Here is a 25460-nt window from a genome sequence, read left to right as displayed (position 1 = left end):
ATGTGTTGAACCGTACATTTCAAAAGTGTAAAATGTTACTACAGTGTTAGCCGATTAATTCCAATACAAAGTTTGTGTTTTTGCTCCCGATTTAGACAAAACGACATTAAAAAAATTTGAGAAACAAGATTTCATTCGTATTTCCCGTGAAAAATTCAGCACAAAGAAAATGATCGGGCAGTTGATTGCACATCTGAAAAAACGTCCGTTTGCACCAGTTTTGGAAATATTGCCGGAGCATGAAAAACGATGCGAAGTCGGACTAAAATTGATGTGCATTGTTGATTATCATACAAATGAAAATGATTTGTATGCAGCAATCCAACAAAATAGTCCAAAGTTTTTGACCAAATTGCTGCAGTTCTCGTCGTACATTTTGTTTGTTTATCCCGAATACAAAATAAACATTGATGATAAATACTTGTTGAAGTGCAAGTATTGTGATCTTCTTGGTCCATACCTAAGCATACTCGAGCACATGGCGATTTCGTACCGGCACATTCGAAAATTTTTACGATGACTACAAACAACGCGAATTGATCAACGGAAATTGGGATCAAAGAATCGAAAGTCTTATGGTCAAGACATTTTACGATCTCTTGAAAGGCGTCGCAAAAGATCTGGGTGCTACTATCAACCGTAGCAAAACGTTTGTCGGCGCAACAAGTTCGAAAAGAGACAAGTTGAAAGAGAAATATGGTCAAGCCATTCCAAACACGCATTGCCATGTTTGCTCATCTAATGGCAGTGACAAAATCAATCCCGCAAAATTGGAACAAAAGTTTAACTTCGTCATCGAAAAGATGTACAATGGCAATGGATTGCTCACTACCTTCTACCGACAAGAAAAGGACGGAACAATCAGCATTTTGGACGATTCGGATGATGACACCGGAAATGAAATCACATGTGCATCCAACACGAATCATGAAACCGTGAACGAAGTAAGTTGTTAAAATGTAACAAAAGTTTTCAAATAATTCTCGGGCCAACAAAAATGTGTTGTTTCATATCGTGTTGCGTTCGAACATTATTGCAAATTAATTTTGGAATACATTTCCCACAAGGCAAATACAATAGACGTCAACAGCGAGTACAACTACCATTTGGTTTGACGTTTTGATATTAAGTTAGTTTAAGTAGCTCAAATGTAAGTTAAGTTAAAGTAAAGTACTGAGTTTCATGTCAAGTCCACTGTTAAGTCTAAGGTTTAGACTTGACATGAAGCTCAGTTCTTTTAATGATTTCTACAAAAATCAATAGATGGCGTTAGGGGTCTAGCATTTGCCTTGTGACATTTCCAAAAACTAATAGTTTTCATTTTGTGAACCATCGAGTAAACATAAAAGGAAATCGTTTTTTCAATAAGGTGATTAGTCATGTCGCACAGATATTAAATTTCGTCATATATACAAACGATTCAAAGTTGTATATTGGTATTTTTGACACTTTGGTTAGTGTTGTTATTCTCTAAATCAAATCGATAATTTCGATATGAAAGTCTGCTCCCTGAATATGAAATGTACATTTTCTATAATTCTGATAAGTTCTTAATAATTCTTCCCATTTTTTGTTTCATTTAAACTGTATAGAATTCGATGATGGTTCACCGCAGGCTATTTCTATGGGTGAGATTGAGAGTAGTGTATGTTTGATTGACTTTGTTACGAAAGAGAAGAGCAAGTTTCTGTCGACTTAAAAATGGTTAAAAGCGAGTATGTTCGTTTTTAGCGGGTCCTCGCGGTTTTTCACGGTTTCCGCGGAACTGATAAGAGATAATAACTTGGTGTCTTCGGCAAAGTTGTAGCACTCGAGGTCTTCTATAACATCGCTGAAGACAGTTATCTCTTATCTCTTATCAGTTCCGCGAAAAGCGCGAAAAATGATAAGAAAAAAAAAGTTCTATATAAAATTTGCTTTTTTATGTGCGCGATTTGCGCGCAACTGATCAGAGATAAGAGATAACTGTCTTCAGCTTAGTTATAGAAGACCTCAAGTACTACAACTTTGCCGAAGACACTATGTTGTTATCTTTTATCAGTTGCGCGAAAACCATGAAGACCGCGGAGGCTAGACGGTACTACAACATACTCTACTTTAACGCCAACAGAATCATCAGAAAACATACTCGCCTTTTCAAAAATATAAACCGAAGAAAAAACATACTCCACTCTCAATCTCACCCATAGATTTGAAAAATCGTACAACGGCAATGGATGTGATGATAACGCCGAATATGATTTCAAATCAAACATGAAACGTGAACCTGTGAACAAAGAAGAAATAGCATCAGACGAAGAAGTGAGTTGTTAAAATGTAACGAATGTTTTCAAATAATTCTCAGCCCTCAAATCGGACGTCTTAAAAATACCATGTTCTCACAGATATTATATTCCGTTATAGAAACAAATGATCTGTATTGTTTTTGTTTATGTGTTTTTGGCACAACTGTTACTTCCATTTAAGTATTTTTATTATCTAAATTAGATCGATAATTTTAATATGAAAACATCCAATTTGTTCTCGAATATAAATTTTCTAAAATTCGGATAAAATGTTTAATAGTTCATCCCAATTTTTTCATTTAAACTATCTGGTTTTGGGTTGTTCCCGTCAGGAATTTTTCTTGCCAGAATTTCCGAGCCGTGACCACACTTTTTTCTGAGGAAAACATCAATTAGGCGAAAAAGTGAGTTGGTAATTTTATTTCATATAAACAAATGATCCAAAGTTGTATATTTGTTCTTGTTTATGGGTTTTTGGCACATTGGCAACTTTATAATTATTCCCATTTTTTCAGTTAAACTTCCGACTAAACGATTGTTCCCGCCATAGTATTTGCCCGTGACGGCACTTTTCTTCTGAATAAAACATCCATTGGTTATAATAAGTCACCTTGAGAGCGATGCAAAAACCAAACCAAAAAAATCACCCCAGAAAAGTGAAATTTTACCATATTATACCTAGTTATTAGCCACACACACATTACATTAAAATCATAATAGCTTCCTAACCAGTACGTAATCAATAACAATTGATAGCAACAACCTTCTTAGTTGTGGGTTACATCGAAAAAGCAAAAAAACTGACTTACTTGTCTGAATATGAAATAGCGAACAATTCAGTCATATATTAGACATATAAGCTTTGCGTTCATAAAACTATTATTAAAATAACACAAAAAACTGAATTATAAACATTGTCAAACCTGAAGAAAGGTAATAAAGACGAAAATTTATTTTTATTGCCCTGTTTTGCTTCCTTTTTTCGGCAGTATAGCTATATTGAAAATCAAGGAGCCTTTTTTAGTTTCTTCGAATCCGAGGAGAAGTTAAAATATTTCTACAATAATATTCAAAGAAGAAGAAGAAGAAAATATCCAATGAGTTCTGTGCAACTGGAATCAAATGATCAAAAAATTTACCGGTCTTAGATGCAATAGAAACAATTGGGTTGAATGTATACCAAAAATACTGATAACGATTTTCAAACAAGACGGCAAGTTGTTTCCAAGACAAACGCACTTCCAATAGAATTCCATAGATTTTCAACGCGGCGTTGAATCGTTTCGCATTAGTTACTGCGCAAAGACAACTGTCAAAACAAACTTCATGCGATAAAATGAAAAGAGTACAAAGGTGGAATGAAAGGAGCGAAAAATATCATGATCTGTCAAAGTTAGTATTACATCACGCGTTTTTATAATTTTCCCATCATATCATCATCTTATTTCTCTTTTGTGCAACACAACGACGACGACGACCATTTGTTTTTGTAATCAAACAAAAACGACGACGCAATGATTTAAATTCTTGATTTTCCATCAGAAAAAAATAACAAAAAAATCATCTAGATAATCATTGAGTCGAGGTATTGCTAGTGAATGGAGTGAAACATTAGTTTTCATTAACATCAATAGAAGAGAACGATTTGTGTGCAAACGAGTAAACCACGAGTGATAACGAAACGAAATCTTGCATTTTGGTGGCATTTTGTGTTTTGTTCGAAAGAATAAAAAACGACAAAGTGACGAACGGTATTCGGATAAATGCAAGAGTGAGATTTGATTATGTCTAGTTGTGAATCTGAAAATAAGCAGGTATGGAACACATTGAAAGTTGGGCGAATTACGGAATTCAGTCAACGTATTGCTTGAGTATCGTGAAATGTCATTTGTTTGTGGTGTTTTTTGCTCGTCTTCTGCATTGATCATTGAAACAGCTAAATTTAGACATTGCGATTGAAATCGGTCGAATCCAGCTTGAAGTGAAAAAAAAGAGGCGCAAAAAAAACTATGATTGATTTAGTTGCGTCTTAAACTTAGAAGAATCAATTCGAACAGTGCGATTTGTGGTGCACATGGTTTAATTTAGGTTTCAACTGGCTGCGGTTCGTTTTATGTTACTTTAGGCGCCATTGATTCTGTGTGCATTTTAATTGAGATGCGTATCTAAACTCAAAATTAATAGAGCCTATCGAATCAATCGAAATTGTTAGTAGTCTTTTGACGCAACACCAACACAGCTGGAAAAATCGATTTTTAGACCATTTCAGATAAATTTTGCTGTTTCAAAGACTTACACCATCAGCCATGATTTCCTCTTCATTTATTTTATGGTTTTTTAAATTTCTAACTGCCTTTTTCAGTTGTAATCTTCAGTTCGCAAGCACTCTCCTATTTAGATAAATATATTTATCTTCAGCACCGATTTGTAAAACAAACGAAAATAGCTAGCTGTTGACACCATACCGATTACTCTGCTCTTGTCATTGAGTTTTTTTTTTCTGTTTTCATTTGGTTTAAGTTCAGTTCGTGTGATATTTCATTTTGGCATTGGTTTTATTTTTCTTTCGTTTTTCGAATTTTTTAAGTTGCTGACAAGAAGGGAGACAAACCAACAATCATAGAAAGTATTGAATCTAAGACTCTCCTAATTGTGTGCTGTTCGCTTCGTTGTGGTGTAATTGTGAAACAATAAAACATTTGAATACTGCAAAATAAACGGACGAATATAAATCGATTGAAAAAAAAAACCCGTGTTGAACACACCTATAAATAAAATTGAAAACATTGAATTATGGCTGTTTACTTGAATCGAACCCTGTCGATCATGTCTGGAAATCTTGCATCGCCTTCACATGAAAATGGTTTGGATCGTTCGCTGCATAATATTGCCTACGAAAATTCACCGCTACAGATTTTTGTTAAAGCTAAAAAGAAAATCAATGACATTTTTGGCGAAATTGAAGAGTATGTCATCGAAACCGCACATTTTATGGATGGTAAGGACCACATTTTTATATGGCACAATGTGACATTGGAACATATCTCCAAATTGAAATCAATTGAAAAATAAACCTGATTTTCTCGAATTTTGCAGAACACAATGCCGAAGTGGCACTCATTGACAAAGCTGAAGCCGAACAGTTCCAAAGCTATGTGCATAAGGTGGCAGCCATCCGACAAGTGCTCAATCGAGATCACATGAAAGTGGCTTTCTTTGGCCGAACATCAAATGGCAAAAGTTCCGTAATCAATGCGATGTTACGCGAAAAAATTCTACCATCCGGCATTGGGCATACTACGAATTGCTTCTGTCAAGTAGAAGGGGTCGACGGCAACGAAGCATATTTGGTCAAAGAAGGCTCTGATGAACGGCTCAATGTTACCGTAAGTAGTTCGTTTTAGCTATGGGAAGTGTTTTAAGCGCAGTATGCATACTCGTTTCACATCATGCGAATCGCATGCTATCCACTATTGACTGTTTACATTTTGAAAAATAAATAAACATTTGAAGCACTCTGTGTTGCGTCATCATATAGTGCGAACAAGTTCAAGAAAATGACATGAACACGTGTATTTTTCATTATTGTCATTATCATCATATTTACAGAATGTACAGCAATTGGCAAATGCTCTCTGCTCAGAGAAATTATGCGAGAGTTCAAAGATTCGAATCTTTTGGCCACGGGAGCGTTGTAGCTTGCTTCGTGATGATGTCGTATTTGTGGACTCACCTGGTGTAGATGTTTCACCGAATCTCGATGATTGGATCGATAATCATTGCCTGGACGCAGATGTATTTGTGCTGGTCTTGAATTCGGAGTCAACAATGACACTTGCGGTTAGTTCCATTCCACTAAACGTGTGTAATCTATTTAAAATGATTCTAATTCGATTTTTTATCTTTTCACAGGAAAAACAATTTTTCCACACCGTGTCGAAGCGGTTGTCAAAGCCGAATGTATTCATTCTGATGAATCGCTGGGATGCATCTGCCAATGAGCCAGAGTTTTTGGAATCCGTAAGTTTCTGTTTTTATGGTCACTTTATGTTCATGTAATCTAGCTAGCTGAAATATTTTCTGATAGAATCCTTTCTCTTTCTGAACCCGTACACGTGTATCAAACCTCTTTTTTAATCAAAAGGATTTGAATAAGGTTTGTGCCTAGCTTAAAGTTTCGAATATATATTTTAGAGAAGCTTTGCAAGCACGTTCCATCTATTGATTTGATTCGATGTGTTGCTAAATTCCGCATTAAAAATAGTCGTTGGTTTTGATTTCTCATAGCATTTCTTTTGGCTTATTATTTTGTATCAAAGTTCGAATGTGTTGGCTTGTGGCAATATTTCTCAAATTCGTTTTCGATTTCAGGTTAAGTCACAACATCAAGAACGTTGCATCGACTTTTTGGTTAAGGAGTTGAAAGTTGCCAATATGAAAGAAGCTGATGAACGGGTGTTCTTCGTGTCAGCACGTGAAACACTTCAAGTAAGTGATTTGAAACATTATGTTTTGCCCCTTTTTATCTACAAAAGGTCGTATGAAAATTTCAAAAGAAGAAATCGAGTCTATAAAAGGTTCATGTGTTAATTCAAAAGACGATAATTACTTTCCGAATGAATGAATTTAAATTCTTCCAAAGAACGAGGCGTAAATTCTTGCAGATTTTTATACCATTGTGCTTTCAAGCAGTAGTGGAGAAGTTACGTACTCAAATACACTGTACTTCAGTACTATTGATTGGTAAATAATCATGGCGCCTCCATATTATTGCAAAAAGCACAAATGGTATAAAGCATTCACACGTTCTTTAATCCAATTTTCTGTTCAACTTACAATTTATAGGCACGTATCTGTGAATCAAAGGGTCAGCCACCAAACAATGGTGCATTGGCTGAAGGATTTTCCAATCGCTACTTTGAGTTCCAGGACTTTGAACGCAAATTCGAAGAGTGTATTTCGAAATCGGCCGTCAAGACAAAGTTCGAACAGCACAGTTCACGTGGTAAAACGATTGCAAATGAAATGCATCAAATGCTCGACGAAATCTTTGAAAGAGCTGGATCAACCCGAAATGAGAAACTCAAGCAAAAGGCCCAACTCACCGATCGTATTGGTCACACGGAACAAGAATTGATGTCAATCACACGCGAAATGAAATTGAAAATCCACAATATGGTCGAAGAAGTTGAACAAAAGGTATCCAAAGCATTGAATGAGGAAATTTGGCGTTTGAATGTGCTAGTCGATGAATTCAATTTGCCGTTCCACACTGAACCGTTAGTTTTAAATGTGTATAAAAAGGAGATCAATGGCTATGTAGAAAATGGGCTGGGATCGAATCTCAAGTCACGTCTATCGACCGCATTGGCCATGAACATCGAAACCGCTCAACGTGAAATGACCGAACGCATGCACTCACTCATACCTACTGAAAGTATCAAACAACAAAGCAAACAGATTCTGGCACGAACACAACCATTCGAAATGTTCTACACATTGAATTGCCAGAACCTTTGCTCCGACTTCCACGAAGACTTGGAATTTAAATTTTCATGGGGCATCACAGCGATGATCCAACGATTCACCGGCAAAGCTAAGAAACAACAAAACAAAGGCGCTATCATGTATAACAGACAAAATAGCACAGCAAGTGTAAGTTAAATTGAAATCAATTTTTAAGTACTTTTTCTGACGTGTCTCGCTTTTTTTTTTAATACAGATTCCAAATGTTCTGAGCCCAGTCACAAATGAACCGAATGGACCTCAATCAATGTGTCTTATTCAACAAACGGGTATTTCACAAGAGCAAATATCAGTGATATCTCGTTTCGCAATGGCATCGATCGGTTCACAAGGGACAGTCGGTGGTTTGGTTGTAGCTGGATTTGTAAGTATATTTCAATATTGCAATCCATTTTCCATGCTATGTTTTTGGTTCATTTCGATAAAAAAAAATTGCCTTTTTCCCATTGAAACAGTTGCTGAAGACCGTTGGATGGCGTGTGCTGGTTGGCATTGGAGCTCTTTATGGCTGTGTCTATTTCTACGAGCGGCTTTCTTGGAATAATTCAGCTAAAGAACGAACATTTAAAGAACAATACGTTCGTCATGCTACCAGAAAATTGAAGCTAATCGTAGATCTGACATCATCAAATTGCAGCCATCAAGTGCAACAGTAAGATAATTTTGTCCAATCTTCTCATAACGCATTCAAAAACTATCTTTTACTTGAAACTGTGACAAATCAAAGAATAAAACCATCCTCCGTTGAACTCTAGTTCATACAATTTCGATTTGCCACAAGCCAACATAACTTTTCTTCAGAAAGAAAACCAATCATTAAATACCCATTTTTCTCCATCTTTCAGAGAGCTTTCAGGAACGTTTGCTCGTTTGTGTCGCGTTGTTGACACCGCCACCTCCGACATGACTGACGAACTGAAGAAAATCGAAGGTGAACTCGCTGTGCTCGAGGCAAATCAAAAGAATTTGAAACTTCTCCGCAACAAAGCAAACTATATTACCAGCGAATTAGAAATTTTTGATACAAACTACATTCGACCAAATTGAATCGACCGGCCTCCAGCTCACCGCAGGAATACCACACGTTTCAATTTCAATGACACAATAATAAAAGAAATTTTACCAGTTTTTCAACATGAAAATAAAAAAAACGTTGAATATTTAGAGCAGATATAGGTATTTTCTGTGTGATCCTATTACTTTATTTCTTTTTAAATCGGCATCCGGAAAAATTAGGCTAAATTGGTCAAAATTGTTTTAAAAAAACACACACACACATTGTTGTTGGAAAATCATATTGTTTTTAATAATTCGAACAAAACAGGAGCGAGATTCCACAAAGCGATGAATCACACGTAGTAAACTTTTTCATTTTCAATTGCAATCAGTCGGCATTCGCATTCAATGCAATGACCGGCTAACATGTAATGTAAATTGAGTTGTTATTATTATTTAATAAAACAATTGAATGAAATATACTAAAGGAATGATCAGTTGTTTCGGTTGTATTACTCGATTAGGTTATCTAAAAATGTGTTTTTATTGATTAATTTGGTCGTTGCGACAATAAACTCCACGTTATTGTCCTCCTGTCGAGAAAGGAATCGAAGCGCTGATATTTCGGCGTACGTGCAACCGCCGAGGAAAAATACAAGGATCACTTTGGGTGTGTCGGATTGCGAAATCTCACTGCTGAAGGAACCACGACGCGTTGTTGAGAGTGTTGACTGGCCAACATTAGACTGGTAATCTTCAAATGTTGGCCCGGGCAAACACGATAAGACATCATTTAGCGACTGCCACCCATTAGGCTTGAGAGCACGCTCAATAATTCGAATTGTCAATGGAGCATAAAATGTATGCACGTAGCTTATGTCATTTGGTGTCACCTCATTGGTGTCTTCAACAGTTAGTTTCAGCGTCTGTTTCGAAGTGAAAAGTAAATATACGATTAATGTTAATTAGCTTTATCACTTTGTGCCAAGTATCAATAAAAATCGATTAGATTTCAGCCTTGACGCTAAGAATTTATCGAATTTTACCTTTCGCACCACCGCATATGTCCGGCTTCCCGCTTGAACTTTAATCAATCCAGCTTTTTCCAAATTGCTTATCGCCAGCAACTTTTCGATCCCATACACTTGAACCAATTCCCTTTTATAATAGTCCAGCACTTTCTGTTTCAATCCCGAGCCAGCGATGCTTTGCATGCAAATCAATCGAATGACCGTTCGGAATGGTGCTTGATTTGCAATCATATCTTCGATGAATGGATTAACTTTATCAACATCTAAGCAAATCAAAAACTCCTGTTCGCATTCCAATTCGTCGAGAAATTGATCGGATGATGTGACCTCTTTCAACATTTCAGCAATTGTGGTGTGTGTTGCCAGGGATTTTTTGTATGCCATCATATTTGGCAGGCGTTCAACGAATCTTTTTATATCTTGTACGGATTTGTCATTGTGACGTTCATCCAGTTGCTTGCTTATTTCATTGGCACGCCGCGATAGAATCTGACCAATGGCATTGAAGTTTTTATCTCTTAATTCGGTGTACAACTCTTCGCCCGAATTCAAAATGATTGTTTTTTTATCGGATGTTGATGTCTGCAAATTACTCTCGTCCGATGACAAAAAGCGATCCGATGGAAAATGTGCCGTGGATTGGCTTATGCCGTATACTTCGTCTGTTAGAAGAAATCCGTTCATAGAATGAAGTGCAGGAAATTGGAAACGAAAGAAAATCAATATTCGTACCTATAAGACCTTCGTAAGTAAGCTGTGTCGTTAGCACGCTCATCACGTCAACCGATCGATCCAAAATAATGAGTTGATCAATGGCTCCCTTGCCCATGGTACTCGACGACAGTTCTTCTTTGCCCATCGTTTTCAATAAATCCCACAATTTCTTTGCGTCATTCCCTTTTCCGTAGACTTTCGGAATACGACCGTATAGTTTTTGAAGTGATGTCAACGCTTTTGCCGATAGAAAGATGCTCGTTGGATCATCTTCGATATGCAAATCACTGAAAAAGGCAAAATATCGTGTGTGTAAACTCAATGCTTTCGGGTAATTTCATAAATTTTCCATTTACCGAAATGAATCCTTCAGTTCCATCGACAGCAAATCATTATCAACTGGGAAAAAGTCACATTTAAATTCGCCAACATGTATGAAACTACCGTAGACACCTTTGTTTTTCAGCTGAGTTTCACAGAGGGTAGACACTCTGGGTAAAAAATACAAAAAGAGCTCTTTGTTCGAGCCACCGCGGCGTTTATCGATGCTGTGCACATTTTCAGCGATGCAATTCATGAGCTTCAAATTTGGTCTTGTGATGAAAATAATGTTGCGAACATCAACATCGGGCAGTGCACCGGGTCGCAATGGTAACATTTTCGTAACATTTCGCTCCTTGAGAAATGCATACTTAGTCACCAATCCAACTGGTCCTGATAGTGAATCATCCCACACAATAGCCTATTATCGAATGAAACTCATAAATCAACTGGCTCAACAACAAGCAAACAAAAGCATCAACAACGAACCTTTGTTCCTTCGCATTTTTCAAGTATTTCCAACAATTCTTTGCTTGCCGCCTCTTGAAACAATGAAATATTCACACGAAATCCGTACAAATGTGGAAACATGTTTGAGTCATACTAATTCAACCCGAACTCAATTAGCGTTTATTTACTTCAGGTCTCTTTTTTCTTCGATTTGTGTATTTGTCTCGCCTTTTATGACTCCCCTTTTTTGTTATGTCAAATTATACGTTGAAATTGACATTTGTAATCTGTTTTTTTCTCTCTCTCAGTTCGTGTCCAGCTGTCAAAGTGATAATATGACAAATGCTTTTGAATGAGTCAATGTGTCAAATTGGAAGACAACAAAGAATATTGCCTGATGTGAGTGGATGTGCATGTGTGTCAAATGTCGGAGTCTGTTAATGCGCAAGTCATTTGCACGGCTTTCAATGTAATCGATCCAGAAAAGTGATCAAATTTAAATTCAAACCGAAAATTTATGGTCTGATATGGCAAATTAGTTTTCAATTTTCACCCAAAACGCATGCAATCTAAAAGATGTTGAAATTACACGATGAGATTATGCAAAACATACAGCACATCGGGCACTTCGAAAATCATGCAACATTCACAGACAACTCAATCGCATTATCGTGTGTGGCTTTCCATTTCCGAAATCCACCCATACATCAAACGTTGCCATGCAATATTGACTTGGTCCCGTAGTAGTGGCAGCAATGCTAATTCCACTCTGTGTATACATACACCCGTTCATCAGTGGTGCACACACGCACGCATACAGACACACACACACGGGCGCACGCACATATACACTCACACATCCAGCCTTCCAACGAACGGAAAGTTGAAAAAAGGTTTCATGAAGAGAAAAAAAAACGAAGACAGACACCGAGCAGTAGTGGAGACAGCTAAGTGTGGAAAAGAAGGAAAAAAATAAACGAAAAAATTTAATATATTTGCCGTGCGATCGACGAATGGAATAACCATATTTTCTTGGTTTAATTTTATTTTTGGTGTGTGTTTTTATCAATTCATTTCACGTTCAATTAATTTCCAAGACGAAGAAGAAGAAAAAAAAACGTCGACGAAAAGAAAAATAAGAAGCAAATTTGTTGTGTTTTTTCCATTTTGATTTTTGTTTAAACAGAGAAATAAGAAAAAGAAGAACGTAAAATTGATTGAATTTATTCGAATTGATAAAATTTAAGTTACTGTAGTCTATTCTATTTCGTTCGTTCGTACATTGTTCGGAGATTTTAAATGAAAATTAATCGTGTTTGGTGTGTGCGTATGTTTGTCATCGAATGAAAGAAAAAAAAAAACATCAAAATAACAAAATCCAAATAGTTGAACATCTCAATTGGCATCAAATCGAGTAGAAAAGGCAAGGCTAGCTAAATGGTTTTGTTTACAAATGAAATTTACAAGAGACACACCGAGAAAGAGAAGAAAAATTGTAGCAGCGCATGAAATTGTTGGCTGTAGTGGAAACTGATGTGGCTGGCGAAAAATGTTAAAGTTGTTTTTTTCGTGGTTTGTTTTTCCGTTTTTTAAAGTTCAAGTTACACAAAAAAACAAAAATCAAGTTCAAAAAGTCAAACGAAATGGGAACAAGATTGAATTTTATGTGGCAATGTGATTGAACGAGAGGAAAAAAAAGGGTTTGACATCGTAATTATGTTATGAGCAGAGCAACACACAAAAAAATAATGATTGTAGAATGAACGTCAACGTGAGAGAGAGAGAGAGAGAGAGAGAGAGCGAGAGAGAAAGACACAGAGGCAACTCCTATATACTCACATCAACATCAATGTCTCTAATTGCTTTTGCTGCAGTTTTTCGCTCGCATCCATACAATTGTCGTGATATTTTGTGTGATTTTTTTTTTGTTCGTTTGTTCCGTCTCTTCCAACTAAACTCAAGTAATTTGCATCAAAATATCGATTCGAATTTAAAAGAAAACAAAACGCCTAACATCCAACGACAGTCATACACATATATACGCACTCATAAATCGACGAAGTAAATGTAAAGTGATTGAAATTGATGAAATTGTGTCGTGCAAACAGGACAAGAATGAAAAAAAAAAATACATTTACATATATGAAATACGAATGAAATGAAACCGAGAAAAAAACGAATCGTATAGAAATAATAATAAGCACATAAGCGCAGAAATATGATTGTAAGCGTTTTTATACATGCGGAGAAAGAGAGATGTGAGACAAATTGTTTTGTTAAATTCAACGCCCTTTACCTAGTGATGTACTGACAGACTACTATATATATATATATACTTGTAAACTGTTTAATGTGAATTAAATCACATTTAAACGTCGCTTATGTTATGGTTGTGTGTTCGCATTATATACATTTCTATCTATTATTGTGTGTGCGAAAACGGCAAGAGCTCATTATTGAAAGTCATTTGTTGCAAATGTTGTTTATTGCTTGTTTGGAACGTTTTAAAACAACATCAATCAATTATGAAAATTAAGAGTTATTTTGCTGAATGTATCTCAAGTATCAAGATGTTTATACTTCCGGGTGGAATGAGACGATGAAATCCAGAAATTCGACCCAAATCAACTTCAAATTCAAGGCGAACGATTGGCCCAACAAAGTGAACGAAGAAAGACCCGTTGACTAGCCCAAATGTTCTTATCAAATGGCATATTGCGTGAAGAAATAAAATTCATTGGACGAAACGATATGCATGTTAAGTGCCCAGTGTTCAGGAAAGACTCATAAATATTAAGTGTATGATAAACACAGCGCACATCTTTTGCCGTAGCTCGGTAGTCGTCATCGAGCTCAAATTTCGAGGCGAAAACAACGATTTTCAATTATAATCTTGAGTTTGCGGTGCTTTGACACTTTGATTCACATCTAACCATGGTTAGACTGCAGTCACTGGTTATCAGCGAAAAAAAGACAAAAGCAGTACCAAAATACTATCCATCAAGTCAGAAAAAACACCAAACAAACGATGAAGAAAAAATTGATGCTGGCCACTCAATTTTATTAATGTAAAAAAATGATGTTTTCATTCAGTAATTATGTTTTAGTTTTTGCTCGCTCGCTCGCTCGTGCTGCTGCTGCTTGCTGTCTTGTTGATGTTAAATGCAAGTGGTGCGATTATGTGTTCATCATAATTTTTTTTTGCTCTTCTGTCTGTGTTTAATTTCTTTCTCTCTTTCTCTTTTCTCTGCTGCTCGCTCTTAATTTCCATTTATTCGGTGTGCGTAATGCGTGCTGCCAATATGTAATAACAAACGGCAGAAACACACAAATAGAACACACAATCGACTACAGGCCGAGCATATAAAGCAGCAGCACTAGCAGCAGCACTAGCAGCAGCAGTAGTAGCAGCAGCCTGCTCACATACACCAACGAAACATGCTCACTGGAATCATAATTTCTATAGGCGAGCACCGACCGAACGAGCGAGCGAGCTTTGTATGAATCGCCATTTTGAACGAAAGTTACCTAACACTGTATTGGTGTGTGCATACAGCAGCCCATACACGCATTTAGACGTGTCTGTGTATATGAATTTTGTCTGTGATTCAGAAAACGGCCTGAAATATGTGTATAATTAAACACTCGGTTTCGTTTCATTTTAAAAATGAGAGAAGTCAATTCATTTGGTTGGCTGGTCGGCGGGCTGGTGCTGATGGTACCATCCAAATCAATTGAGAGATAAAAATATAAAACAATGAATATTGAAGAGAAAAATGAATGTGATACATATAAATGCCGCATGATTTTTCCCTCGCACCAAAGAGGTCAGAGATTCTTGATTTTGGATTTATGCAATCGAAATAAAAAAAAATCACACCGATATACACTTTGATTGTGCTGGCTTTGGCCGGGATCGACGGAAATATTTTGGAAATATTTAGTATATACAGTCAAAGTTGCCGTTTGTCGCCATATGGTCAACCAATACGAATTTTCAGGCGATTCAATGAAGCATGAAATCACGAAGATTTCAATGTCTTTCTCGTGCGATTGATTCTTTTTGTGTACTTCTCTCTCTCTCTCTCTCACTCGTTCTTCGTATCTCATCAAATGTTGATCGGTTGCGGTTTTTCCAAACAAAACGAAAAAAAGAGGAACAAAGTCTTCATAGTGTGCGAATCGATTGGCGGGCATTTGAGTGGCTTTGAGCCAATATATGCATGCGTATCTGCTATCCATATATGGTCTAATCGGATCTACAGTCATACTCAATATTAACGTGATGTTAATGATGAATGAAGCGTCTGTGTGCAATTTTCAACCGTGCACTGTTTTGTTCCAATTTACACCGCAAAATTCAACCACTTCAATGTCCAATCCCAATATGCGATGGCCAATCCATGGTAAAAAAAACCGTAATAAAATGTGATTCATTTCTTTAAATGCCACGGGTACCAAACATTTCTGCCCAATGGTGTAATCAAGTATTCCATTCAAGCTTATGATTATTCCATTCGGAACTTTTGACAGAGAAGGAATTCCATTGGAAAAAAAGCGAGACGAAATTGGGTTTGCGCGTGTGCACAATTTTATCGTACCATACGAAATGATAAGGCAGAATTTGTATTCATTAAATAAGTCAGTAATGCACAATGAGTGTTTTTTTTTCCTTTCGAGACCGCGATATGCTCTATCGTGATGCACATACACAAGAAGAAAAAACAATTTGTGTATTTATTGAAGAATGTTTGGTGGCGATTAATTTAATTAGGCAAAAATTGTTAAGGAAATTGTACTCGTTTTTTTCTCTCTCTTCAACTCTCGATGTCGCCGCATTTCAATTCTTATCGGAATGAGCTCATTACAATGCTCAACGAATTCCATGAAATTTGTATTCGCAGACATTTTTATGGAGAAACCCGTCTCAGAATCATTTCATATGTTTCATCCATCGATCGCATCCATTCACAATTGATTTATATATATATATATATATATTTGTTTCATTTTAATATTCATTAATAAACATTTGAATTTGATTTCGGGTTTGAGAGTATTTATCGAAATAGAAAAACGAGCAACACAAACCTGAATGCATTACTTGAAACAATGCAATTGTCGACAGGCGCGGAGAAACTCTCTGTATAATTTTGCATTTACTTTTATAATGCTCTGACAACAAGATCATTTCATATTAGCCTCAAACAACGGGAAACACAAATAAAATACATCTAACAATTAAAGATAAATAAAGTCTAAGCATGCATTCGTATTTTTTTTTTAATGTGGCATTTGGAAGCCAACGAACCTATGAAATGAAATGATGATAAGACACAATCGCTCCTATTCACTTCAAAACAAAGTAAATTGATACGTTCAAGAAAGAAACAAAGAAAAAAGCAACCACTTTTTTTTAACAAACAACGTAACAAAAATATGTCATTACGTGTTTGCTCATTGAAATGTGCCGACTTTGTTTTGCAGCTGGTTGAACGATTTGGTTTCTGTTTTTTTTCATGTATGCATATATATCGAATTCATGTGTCTCGAGACGCGCTATTGACACTTTATGTTTTCATCGCAACTTTTTTTCTTCTCTCTCCCTTACACCGTCTTCACTCGAATCGATTTCAATTATTATTATACATTCTGCATTACTTTGCGTTACGGGTATGTATGTGTGTGTGTGTGTGTGTGTGTGTGTGTGTGTGTGTGTGTGTGTGTGGAGATTCGATCGATGCATGTCTAGGCTACATTGCCAACTGCTCTATCCCTCATTCCCTCGAATTTTTTACGTACGCTTTGGCATTTTGTAAACATGCGTTTGCTTGTCTTTGTTTCTTTCGCCCGCACACTACTCTCGCCCATAACATGGCCAATTGCACGAAACTTCCCATCCGACCGACACACAATTGCAAAAGGGCGGCTCAACATATTTACGATAATCGTCTTTTTTTCCGCAAAACTTAACATCAAGTGAAAAAGAGAGATATGGAGAGAGATTTATGGTGATTAACAGGACTTTGCGAGAAAAATAATATCAATCGATACTGTCAATCTTGGGTGATAGCCTGTTATAACATCGCTTTACCGGACAAATGCAATAGGCATTTAAAAAGCCAGCAAGAAAAACTTAATGTTATGAACAAGTGTGAAACTAAAACGGCGATTTGTGTAAAGTTGTGTGTGTGTGTGACTGGTAGCCACTTGTGTGGAATCCGATCGATCGACAAGATAGAAAATCCATTATATCGTGTGTGGTGACATTTTCAATCATCAATGCGAGAAGCAAAAAGAGAAGTCTAATTGCGTGCAAGAAAACAACGATGAAGCAAATAAAAAGTAAAAGTAAAGCCAACTACAAGCTATAAGCAAAGAAAATTCGTGTTTCGTTCTCTTTCACGCGAAATAAATCCAATATTTATTTCACAAGATATGTATCAATCGTGTTTGTTTATTCTCATGTAGCTTTGTCTTTCCACACTCCTCCTTCAGGCCAATTCACATTGAATGGCATTAAACGAAAGGTTTTGCCGACTGTGTTTTTTCTTCTACGTCTCCCTCGCTATCTCGCACTTCTTTTTGCGCACACGAGAGAATATAAATAGATACTAATTGAAAACATTGAATTCATTGTGAGTGATTGAAAAAGAAAACAAGCGCCATGACTTTAGAAGTAAAAACAAAAGGAAAAAAAAACTTCGCACTGCACTGAAACCTTGATCAATATCACATTGGAACACGTATCAAATGTGCTGTGTGTAGTTTGTTTTTACTATTCTGAAGTTGTTAAAAATGTCTAGTTGCTTACCGACACACTCAGACAGCACAAAATCAAAGTGACACATTCACCAAATACGCTCCATCTCTTGTGTCATAAACTGCTGTTTTCCCCTTTTTGCTTATTAATAATACCGGAGCGTAACAAACGGAGAGCTAATTTGTTCGAAACTAGTTGTTAACTATGTGTTAGCTGCGCTTTTTTCACTCTCTTCATAAACAGATGTTAATGGATGCTGTTGTTATCAATCAAGAGCACTGTTTGCACCTAATACAATCGGCGACTGTTTTCGTTGTTGTTTTTTTGTTTTGACTCGATGTCGATTTTCAACTTTTTCCCACTGGGAAATTGCTCGATTCATTACTGACTGTCTGTCGTCGGCGTAATGAATTCTATTGAATCACAACAAACAGTGTCATTTTCATTAAAGCTTAAATAGGCTCATTTATAGCAGCATGCATATGATTACATAAGTGTTACGTTCGAAACGAGACAAACAAAAATGCGATGAATATATTTGGTAGGCCATTCAAATTGCGAATATGACGATTTATTACGCTTCACCAAATTGAATATTGTGTATGAAAAGAGAAAAAATATGTTTGATGAAATTGGATCTGAGAATAAAAAAAAATGAGCAAAATTTGGCATTCAAATTGCTCTATTTAATAGGCTTTTGCATTTATTCGACATTGAATCCAATCATTCGGTCCAATAAATTTGCTATCGACGAGCGGGCGAGAGAAAGAGAGATGGAAAATAAATACGCAAATTCAATCGGCATGCATATTTACACAATTGATTATTTTCACCGATCGATCGAACGTCCGATGAAAAGAGCTTTCAACATCGGCTCCACACATTCTTCTCCCCGAGTGCTACACTTTTAATGGGCAATCCATTTATAATGATGATGATGATAAATTAGCTTACGTTTGAAGCGCATACCTCTTCTGCTGCGCGGCGATATCCGTGCCACCGCACTGAACACCCAAAGAATCGAAGAGAGCGTGACTAAGGCCGTACATTTTAATTCCACTGAAAGCGAAATTATTTCAGCCGAATGGAAAACACAAAATCATTGTAAATACATATATTCAGTGTAAATCAGCAATGGGACTCGTAATTAAAATTTATGATGTTGAGCACGTGAAATGAAACAGTCTATTTGTGTGTGTGTGTGTGTGTGTGTATTTATTTTTGTGAAAATGAAAAGCGAAAGTGAATAAGTAATTGTAATGCGAAAAAATCAACTTTTAATCTAAAATTTTGATAAATTAAAAGCCCACGACTACAGCTACAATTGTAATTTTGTTGCTGCACGAAAAGTTATCCACAAGTTTTTTTCTTCTCTTCTTCTTTTTCTTGTTGTAGTTGATACAATTTGACGAAGATGGGTTTTGTAATCGTTCAATTGTTGTTTGGTTTATTTCAGATGATGGAGGTCGTTCACTGCACCAGATACTGCAAACGCATTGCATCGAAATGTTAGGAAACTTCTAAGCACTGCAAATCAGACAAACACAAGAATCAACCCCAACAAGTGTTCCAAATTTGTTAATTACATCAAAAGTCAACTCAACGCCAGCAATTGACTACACATTTTTTTTTCAAAATACATTGACCCAAAACACGAACAAAAATATTTTTAACCATTTTCAACGTATAAAAAATACGGATTAAATAAAACACAGTATCCAAACAAAAGCTAAAACCACACTGGAAGCGACGTGTGTGATAAAACGGAGTTAAAGTGTCGGACGATAAGAAATTTGTTGCCAAAATGCCATCGGCAGCAAGGCCTGGCAGTCTAAAAGATCCCGAAATCGCTGAACTCTTCAATAAACATGATCCGGAAAAGATATTCGAAGATCTACGTGAAATTGGCCACGGTTCGTTCGGTGCTGTGTACTATGCACGATGCACGCTCACCAAGGAAATCGTGGCAATTAAGAAGATGTCGTACGTTGGACGACAAAGTATGGAAAAGTGGCAGGATATCCTAAAAGAGATCCGCTTTTTACGTCAATTAAACCATCCGAACACGATCGAATATAAGGGATGCTATTTGCGTGAGAATACCGCTTGGCTGGTGATGGAGTACTGTGTTGGCTCCGCATCGGATATTATCGAAGTGCATAAGCGACCGTTACGCGAAGAGGAAATATCAGCAATCTGTGATGGTGTACTGCAAGGTTTGAGCTATTTACATAGTTTGGGCCGAATACATCGTGATATCAAAGCTGGAAATATTTTGCTAACGGAACAAGGAGTTGTGAAACTGGCCGATTTTGGTAGTGCGGCTATCAAGTGTCCGGCCAATAGTTTTGTTGGGACGCCGTATTGGATGGCGCCCGAAGTGATTTTAGCCATGGACGAGGGTCAATACGATGGCAAAGTGGATGTATGGTCGTTAGGCATCACCTGTATCGAATTGGCCGAACGTAAACCACCCTATTTTAATATGAACGCAATGGCTGCACTCTACCATATCGCGCAAAATGATGCACCATCGCTACAGTCACAAGATTGGTCTCAAACATTTCGCAGTTTTGTCGATGAGTGTCTCAATAAAAATCCAGTCAATCGACCCACATCCTATAAACTACTCTCACATCCAATTGTTAAGAAGCAGCGAACGACAAACGTGCTGGTTGAGCTGATTGCCCGAACCAAGGCGGCCGTACGTGAATTGGACAATTTGAATTATCGCAAAATGAAGAAGATTCTCATGGTCGATTCGTGCGAAACGGAGAGCACGATCGGCGATTCGGAGGAGGCTAACGACGAACAAACCGGTGGCGATAGCAGCAAAAGTAACAGCATAACATCCGAACATTCGATCCAATCGGTTGGAATATCGGCGAATAGTAGCCAGGTAAGACTTTGACACACAATTGATTTCGTAATTTGACACAAATGTTAACGGCTGTATCTTTCTTTTTGGCCATTCCAGAGCTCTTCGAGTAATTCAATTCCACAAAATCAACATCATGGCGGTGCAATTTCACGAGCATCATCACGCCATCGTAATCCAATGCCCCCACCAATTAATGTGAATATGAACAACAATCTGCCGCCGCATCAACAACAAATGCCGCAGCATCAATACCATCCGCTGCAGCCAAATCCGTCATCATCTTCAATTAATCAAATGGGCGTTATGTCCGGATTTGCTAGTTCAAGCTCGGGCCACTATGTGAACCATTTGCCACAGCAGGCAATGGTCAATGCCGTATCTGAACATGGTGCCAACAATTTCGCCACCATACGAACCACCAGCATCGTGACGAAGCAACAAAAGGAGCACATGCAAGAGGAAATGCATGAACAAATGTCCGGCTACAAGCGAATGCGACGAGAACATCAAGCCGCTCTCGTCAAACTCGAAGAGAAATGCAAAGTCGAAATGGAGAACCATAAATCCGCCTTAGATAAAGAGTATGATATGATATTGCATAATTTTACCAGAGAATTGGATCGATTATCGGTGAGTTTCGGATTTTAATTCATATTTCATCTTGTAAAACCAAATCTAATACCATTCATCTCTCCGCCAGGTTAAGCATCAACAAGAACTAGAAAAACGGGTGAAACAACACAATGCTGCCGAAAAGAAACTATCCAAAGATATCACATTGAAACAGGAGGGCGATCGCAAAAACTGGGAATTGAACAAGAAGCGAGAGTATAAGGCGAACAAAGAGAGATGGAAGCGCGAACTATCAATGGACGATTCGACACCGAAACGACAACGAGATGCTACATTGCAATCGCAAAAGGATAATCTGAAACAGGCTGAGGCGCAAGAAGAGAATCGGCTGATCAAAGGCCAAAAGAGCTACATTGAATTGGAAATGCGAAAATTCAAACGACGAAAAATGCTCATTTTTCACGATCTGGAAAATCAATTATTGCAAGATGTGAGTGGCGTTGATTGGTTCACAATCAATGATCATAATTTGAACACTCAACATTTTTCTTGAGAACGAACCGTTTTTGCATCTCACTAATAATCGCTACATTTTCTATTGCAGGAACTAAGCAAAAAACAACAGCAACTGGAACAGGCGCATGAGATGTTGCTGAAACATCATGAAAAGACTCAAGACTTGGAATATCGCCAACAGAAGAGTGTACATAATTTGCGTGAAGAACAAATAGCCAAACAACATGCAACCGAATTGCAAAACCAACGAGATTACACAGAACGTGCCGAAAAGGAATTACTTCGCAAGCATGCGGCTGAAGTGAAGCAACAGCCCAAGAGCTTAAAGGTAATTTCCCAGAAAAAAGCGATTGACTTTTTCCCAGTGTTTTTGTGCGATTGACTTTTTGCCTACCATACGAATCAGCAGCACAGCATCATGACGAAGCTTTTATTCTAATCATTTGTGTTTAACTTACAGCAAAAAGAGCTGCAGATCCGTAAACAGTTCCGTGAAACGTGCAAAACTCAAACTAGACAATATAAAGCGTTAAAGTCGCAAATACTGCACACAACACCTAAGGAAGAACAAAAAGCTGTGATAAAGAAATTAAAAGAGGAACAACATCGGAAACTAACTCTGTTGGGTGAACAGGTTTGTGTCGTTGTAATTTTCATTTTTTTTTCGATGGGTTTAGTCATTTTGATGGGATGTCTAACTTTGAATTTTGTTCAATTTTCAGTATGAACAAACCATAGCCGATATGCTGCAGAAGCAAAGCTTACGATTGGATGAGAGTCAGGAGATTGAGTGTCAACAATTAAAGGACCGTTTGCAATACGAATTGGAGATATTGATGGCGTATCAAAGTAAAAATCGTATGCAAGCGCAGGCACAGCGCGATCGAGAACGCAAAGAACTTGAGGATAGAGTCAGTGTTCGACGTTCATTGCTTGAAAATAAGGTATGTAGTGTGTATTCAAAATAAGCGAAAATTTATCACTTTGAATTAGATTCAATTGAAATGAATCAGTTTGAATGACTTTGACTCATTACATGAGTTTGACTCCACGGCTCATTTCAAGTTAAACTTAAATCAAATGATCCAATTATCATTCATTTATCGATTTCGATATATCTCTTAGATGGATGCTGAATTGCAACAATTCAATAACGAACGTGCTGAACGAATAAGACAGTTGAACGACAAGCATGAGAAAGAGCTGGAAACATTTGATGATGAGTCAACTCGTATGGGTTTCAGGTAAATGTGCATTTTGAATGCGACCTAGAGGTCAATGGATAGTCAATTCATTTTGCAAAATCGAAAGTAAATCTAAAATCCACACAATTTTTCGTTCACTTTTCAGTTCATTGGCACTGGCCGAATCGTCAAAAGAATGCTATCCAGATGAGGAGGGAAGTTTATCGGGTTCGATGATATCGCTAGCACATAGCAATAGTTCAACAAGTTTTCCATATATAGCAAACGAAAGCCAGAAATAGTATTGATTTTGAGAGTGAATTGCATTAACTTAATGAACAAGATGGAAAAAAAACCGAAAATAATCCGACATCAAAACAAAAATATCCAATAACAACATTCATTTTAAGCCTCAAACCAACACAATCTCCACAAAAACCCACACATACACAAACACACACACACACGAAAAACGATACCTTTTCACCCTCCCACATTCATAGTGTAATACTGATAGAAGAAGAAAAAAACAATTAGAATCCGTTAACTGTACAGTAAATAAAAAGAATCAACAATTCCTTATTTATTTATGATTCAACATGAGTTCAAAAAAGTATCAAATCAAAATGTTGACAAAGAAAGGATAAAGAATCAAACATATTGTCTTGATTGAGAAGAAGAGAATTTTTTTCATTAATCTATGCGAATAGATCATAAATAGTAGCATAAACAAAAAATGTAACAAAACAACCAAAAAAGTGGATTTTAAATGAAAACAAGTACTGGATTTTGAGAGACAGAATAGTAGCCACATTTCGCTTAATGGCATTTTACATTTCTATTGACGAGAATCCAATCAATTCGATTCGTGTATTGGAATGATCTGATTTGACTATGATACGGACAGAAATATTCAGGTCCTTTGTTTCCTGGTGAAAAAAAGGGGGGATAGAACGCAATGTTACAATTGGCAGCAAAAGTGATGGTCATTCTCATTTGCAGCAATCGACCACCGAAAGCGGGAATTCCACACGCATACGGAAGACATTGCACCAAATGAATTTAAAAAAATTCTTCGTGATGGTTAATGTTACCACTAAATATATTAATTTTACAAATTCGAATGAACTTTTGCTTCCCCAACTAACTCGTAATCATATTTTTGTCAATCGTAAATTATTGCATTCGAAACAAATGCGGACAATTTGCAAAATTCCGAACAAAATTTTACAATTTTTCCTTTTCATTTAACACCGTTTTTTGTTGTTGTTTATTTACGAAATTCGATTCCTCGAATTTTCTCAATTTGTATCAATTGTTTCTGTTGTCTTTTTGTTTGTGTTTATTTTTTCTTTAGACTTCATCTCATTTTAAACGTAAAGTCATACAAATGCATTCATTCATTTTCCTTTTTTGTCGTTTATTTTCTTGTCCAAATGCATAAAAAAATGAGAAATATATTCACAACTGCGAAATCAGAGTTTATTTTTCCATTCGGTATTTACGATATTAGGAAAGCCCCTCTCAGCTGACGTTAATGCAAGCCAACTTGTGGTGGTTTTTTTCCTCTCTGTGAGTAATAGTTCGTATTGCGACACTTGTGCCGAACATGAAAGACGTCTCTTATTTAAAAATGCAAGAAAAAAAATAGAAGATAAAAGCAGGCGAAGGAGATTTACATTAATATTCAACATAATTTTAAGTAAAATTTATTATTTCATAAGTAGATTGTGACAAAGAAGAAATTGAAAATCCCAAAATTTACTTAAAACAAATATTAATCGACAAATAGACAAGTTTCATGCACGTCTCTGCGAATAAACAGATTGATAAGGAAACACACACACATACACGCCCATTTCAACGTATGAACTGAATAAATTAAATACAACAAAACAAATCATTATGTGAAAGAGATAGAGAAAAATGATGTATTAATTTAATTGATATAAAAATGAAACAAAAACATATAGGAATGTGTTTTTTAAATGTGTTTTTTGAGAATTGGAGAGAAAAACAAAGAAAAAAATGTATAAATTGAACCATTTTAATCGCATTGAATTCGTTTATGTAGAATACCGCGTTAGCAATTCAATGGTCGACTATTGTCATGCTAGTAATGAAAACAAATGCCAAACAAAATCATGCAAATCGATTTTGTTTCTTTTTTGTAGCTATTAATTTACTTTTCACGAGAAAAGGTCTTGTAAAAATAATTTT

The 25460-nt window shown here is 36.6% G+C and overlaps 3 protein-coding genes across 16 annotated transcripts; 2 read left to right on the top strand and 1 right to left on the bottom strand.

Moving 5' to 3' along the window:
• The first annotated feature begins 3582 nt into the window (after positions 1 to 3582).
• LOC129577141 (transmembrane GTPase Marf) lies at positions 3583 to 9298 on the top strand. 7 transcript variants are annotated; one of them, XM_055463687.1, is made up of 12 exons: positions 3629 to 4099; positions 4648 to 4737; positions 4873 to 5283; positions 5382 to 5671; positions 5895 to 6125; positions 6198 to 6305; positions 6430 to 6441; positions 6657 to 6773; positions 7131 to 7940; positions 8008 to 8175; positions 8267 to 8463; positions 8657 to 9298. In XM_055463687.1, the coding sequence occupies exons 3-12, from the start codon at positions 5079 to 5081 to the stop codon at positions 8856 to 8858; spliced, it is 2340 nt and encodes a 779-aa protein (XP_055319662.1). In that variant the 5' UTR covers positions 3629 to 4099; positions 4648 to 4737; positions 4873 to 5078; the 3' UTR covers positions 8859 to 9298. The 7 variants fall into 7 exon arrangements, with proteins under 7 accessions (XP_055319709.1, XP_055319688.1, XP_055319698.1 ...); XM_055463696.1 differs by having other exon boundaries at positions 4648 to 4804; XM_055463723.1 differs by lacking the exon at positions 6430 to 6441 and having other exon boundaries at positions 3612 to 4099; positions 4648 to 4804.
• On the bottom strand, positions 9090 to 18514 carry LOC129577165 (vacuolar protein sorting-associated protein 33A). Of its 2 annotated transcripts, XM_055463755.1 has the most exons (6): positions 18138 to 18514; positions 11363 to 11642; positions 10909 to 11294; positions 10571 to 10839; positions 9854 to 10500; positions 9090 to 9733 (listed from the first exon to the last, which is right to left on the bottom strand). In XM_055463755.1, exons 2-6 carry the CDS (start codon positions 11462 to 11464, stop codon positions 9320 to 9322), a joined length of 1818 nt encoding a protein of 605 aa, XP_055319730.1. In that variant the 5' UTR covers positions 11465 to 11642; positions 18138 to 18514; the 3' UTR covers positions 9090 to 9319. The 2 variants fall into 2 exon arrangements, with proteins under 2 accessions (XP_055319730.1, XP_055319720.1); XM_055463745.1 differs by lacking the exon at positions 18138 to 18514 and having other exon boundaries at positions 11363 to 12087.
• Positions 12172 to 25210, top strand: LOC129577113 (serine/threonine-protein kinase Tao). 7 transcript variants are annotated; one of them, XM_055463578.1, is made up of 9 exons: positions 12172 to 12746; positions 19543 to 20985; positions 21064 to 21597; positions 21668 to 22030; positions 22145 to 22384; positions 22517 to 22690; positions 22779 to 23000; positions 23182 to 23300; positions 23407 to 25210. In XM_055463578.1, the coding sequence occupies exons 2-9, from the start codon at positions 19891 to 19893 to the stop codon at positions 23540 to 23542; spliced, it is 2883 nt and encodes a 960-aa protein (XP_055319553.1). In that variant the 5' UTR covers positions 12172 to 12746; positions 19543 to 19890; the 3' UTR covers positions 23543 to 25210. The 7 variants fall into 7 exon arrangements, with proteins under 7 accessions (XP_055319553.1, XP_055319608.1, XP_055319599.1 ...); XM_055463633.1 differs by having other exon boundaries at positions 12177 to 13581; XM_055463624.1 differs by having other exon boundaries at positions 12180 to 12375.
• The last annotated feature ends 250 nt before the right edge of the window (positions 25211 to 25460 follow it).

The sequence above is a fragment of the Sitodiplosis mosellana genome, unplaced genomic scaffold, assembly GCF_009176505.1.
Source record: "Sitodiplosis mosellana isolate CC-2019 unplaced genomic scaffold, AAFC_SMos_1.0 Smas_scaffold_1, whole genome shotgun sequence".
In the NCBI taxonomy this organism is placed as follows: Eukaryota; Metazoa; Arthropoda; class Insecta; order Diptera; family Cecidomyiidae; genus Sitodiplosis; species Sitodiplosis mosellana.
The sequence above is the reverse complement of the archived record's forward strand: the minus strand, read 5'-3'. Positions and strand labels throughout refer to the sequence as shown.

Excerpts from the sequence above, each read along its gene's own strand:
- LOC129577141 (XM_055463687.1), top strand. The coding sequence starts at position 5,079 with ATGGCTGTTTACTTGAATCGAACCCTGTCGATCATGTCTGGAAATCTT. Across the intron at positions 5,284-5,381 it reads AACCGCACATTTTATGGATG|AACACAATGCCGAAGTGGCA; the intron begins GTAAGGACCACA and ends CGAATTTTGCAG. Across the intron at positions 5,672-5,894 it reads ATGAACGGCTCAATGTTACC|AATGTACAGCAATTGGCAAA; the intron begins GTAAGTAGTTCG and ends TCATATTTACAG.
- LOC129577165 (XM_055463755.1), bottom strand. The coding sequence starts at position 11,464 with ATGTTTCCACATTTGTACGGATTTCGTGTGAATATTTCATTGTTTCAA. Across the intron at positions 10,501-10,570 it reads TACTTACGAAGGTCTTATAG|ACGAAGTATACGGCATAAGC; the intron begins GTACGAATATTG and ends TTCTTCTAACAG. Across the intron at positions 9,734-9,853 it reads CATATGCGGTGGTGCGAAAG|ACGCTGAAACTAACTGTTGA; the intron begins GTAAAATTCGAT and ends ACTTCGAAACAG.
- LOC129577113 (XM_055463578.1), top strand. The coding sequence starts at position 19,891 with ATGCCATCGGCAGCAAGGCCTGGCAGTCTAAAAGATCCCGAAATCGCT. Across the intron at positions 21,598-21,667 it reads GAGAATTGGATCGATTATCG|GTTAAGCATCAACAAGAACT; the intron begins GTGAGTTTCGGA and ends TCTCTCCGCCAG. Across the intron at positions 22,691-22,778 it reads TAACTCTGTTGGGTGAACAG|TATGAACAAACCATAGCCGA; the intron begins GTTTGTGTCGTT and ends TTCAATTTTCAG.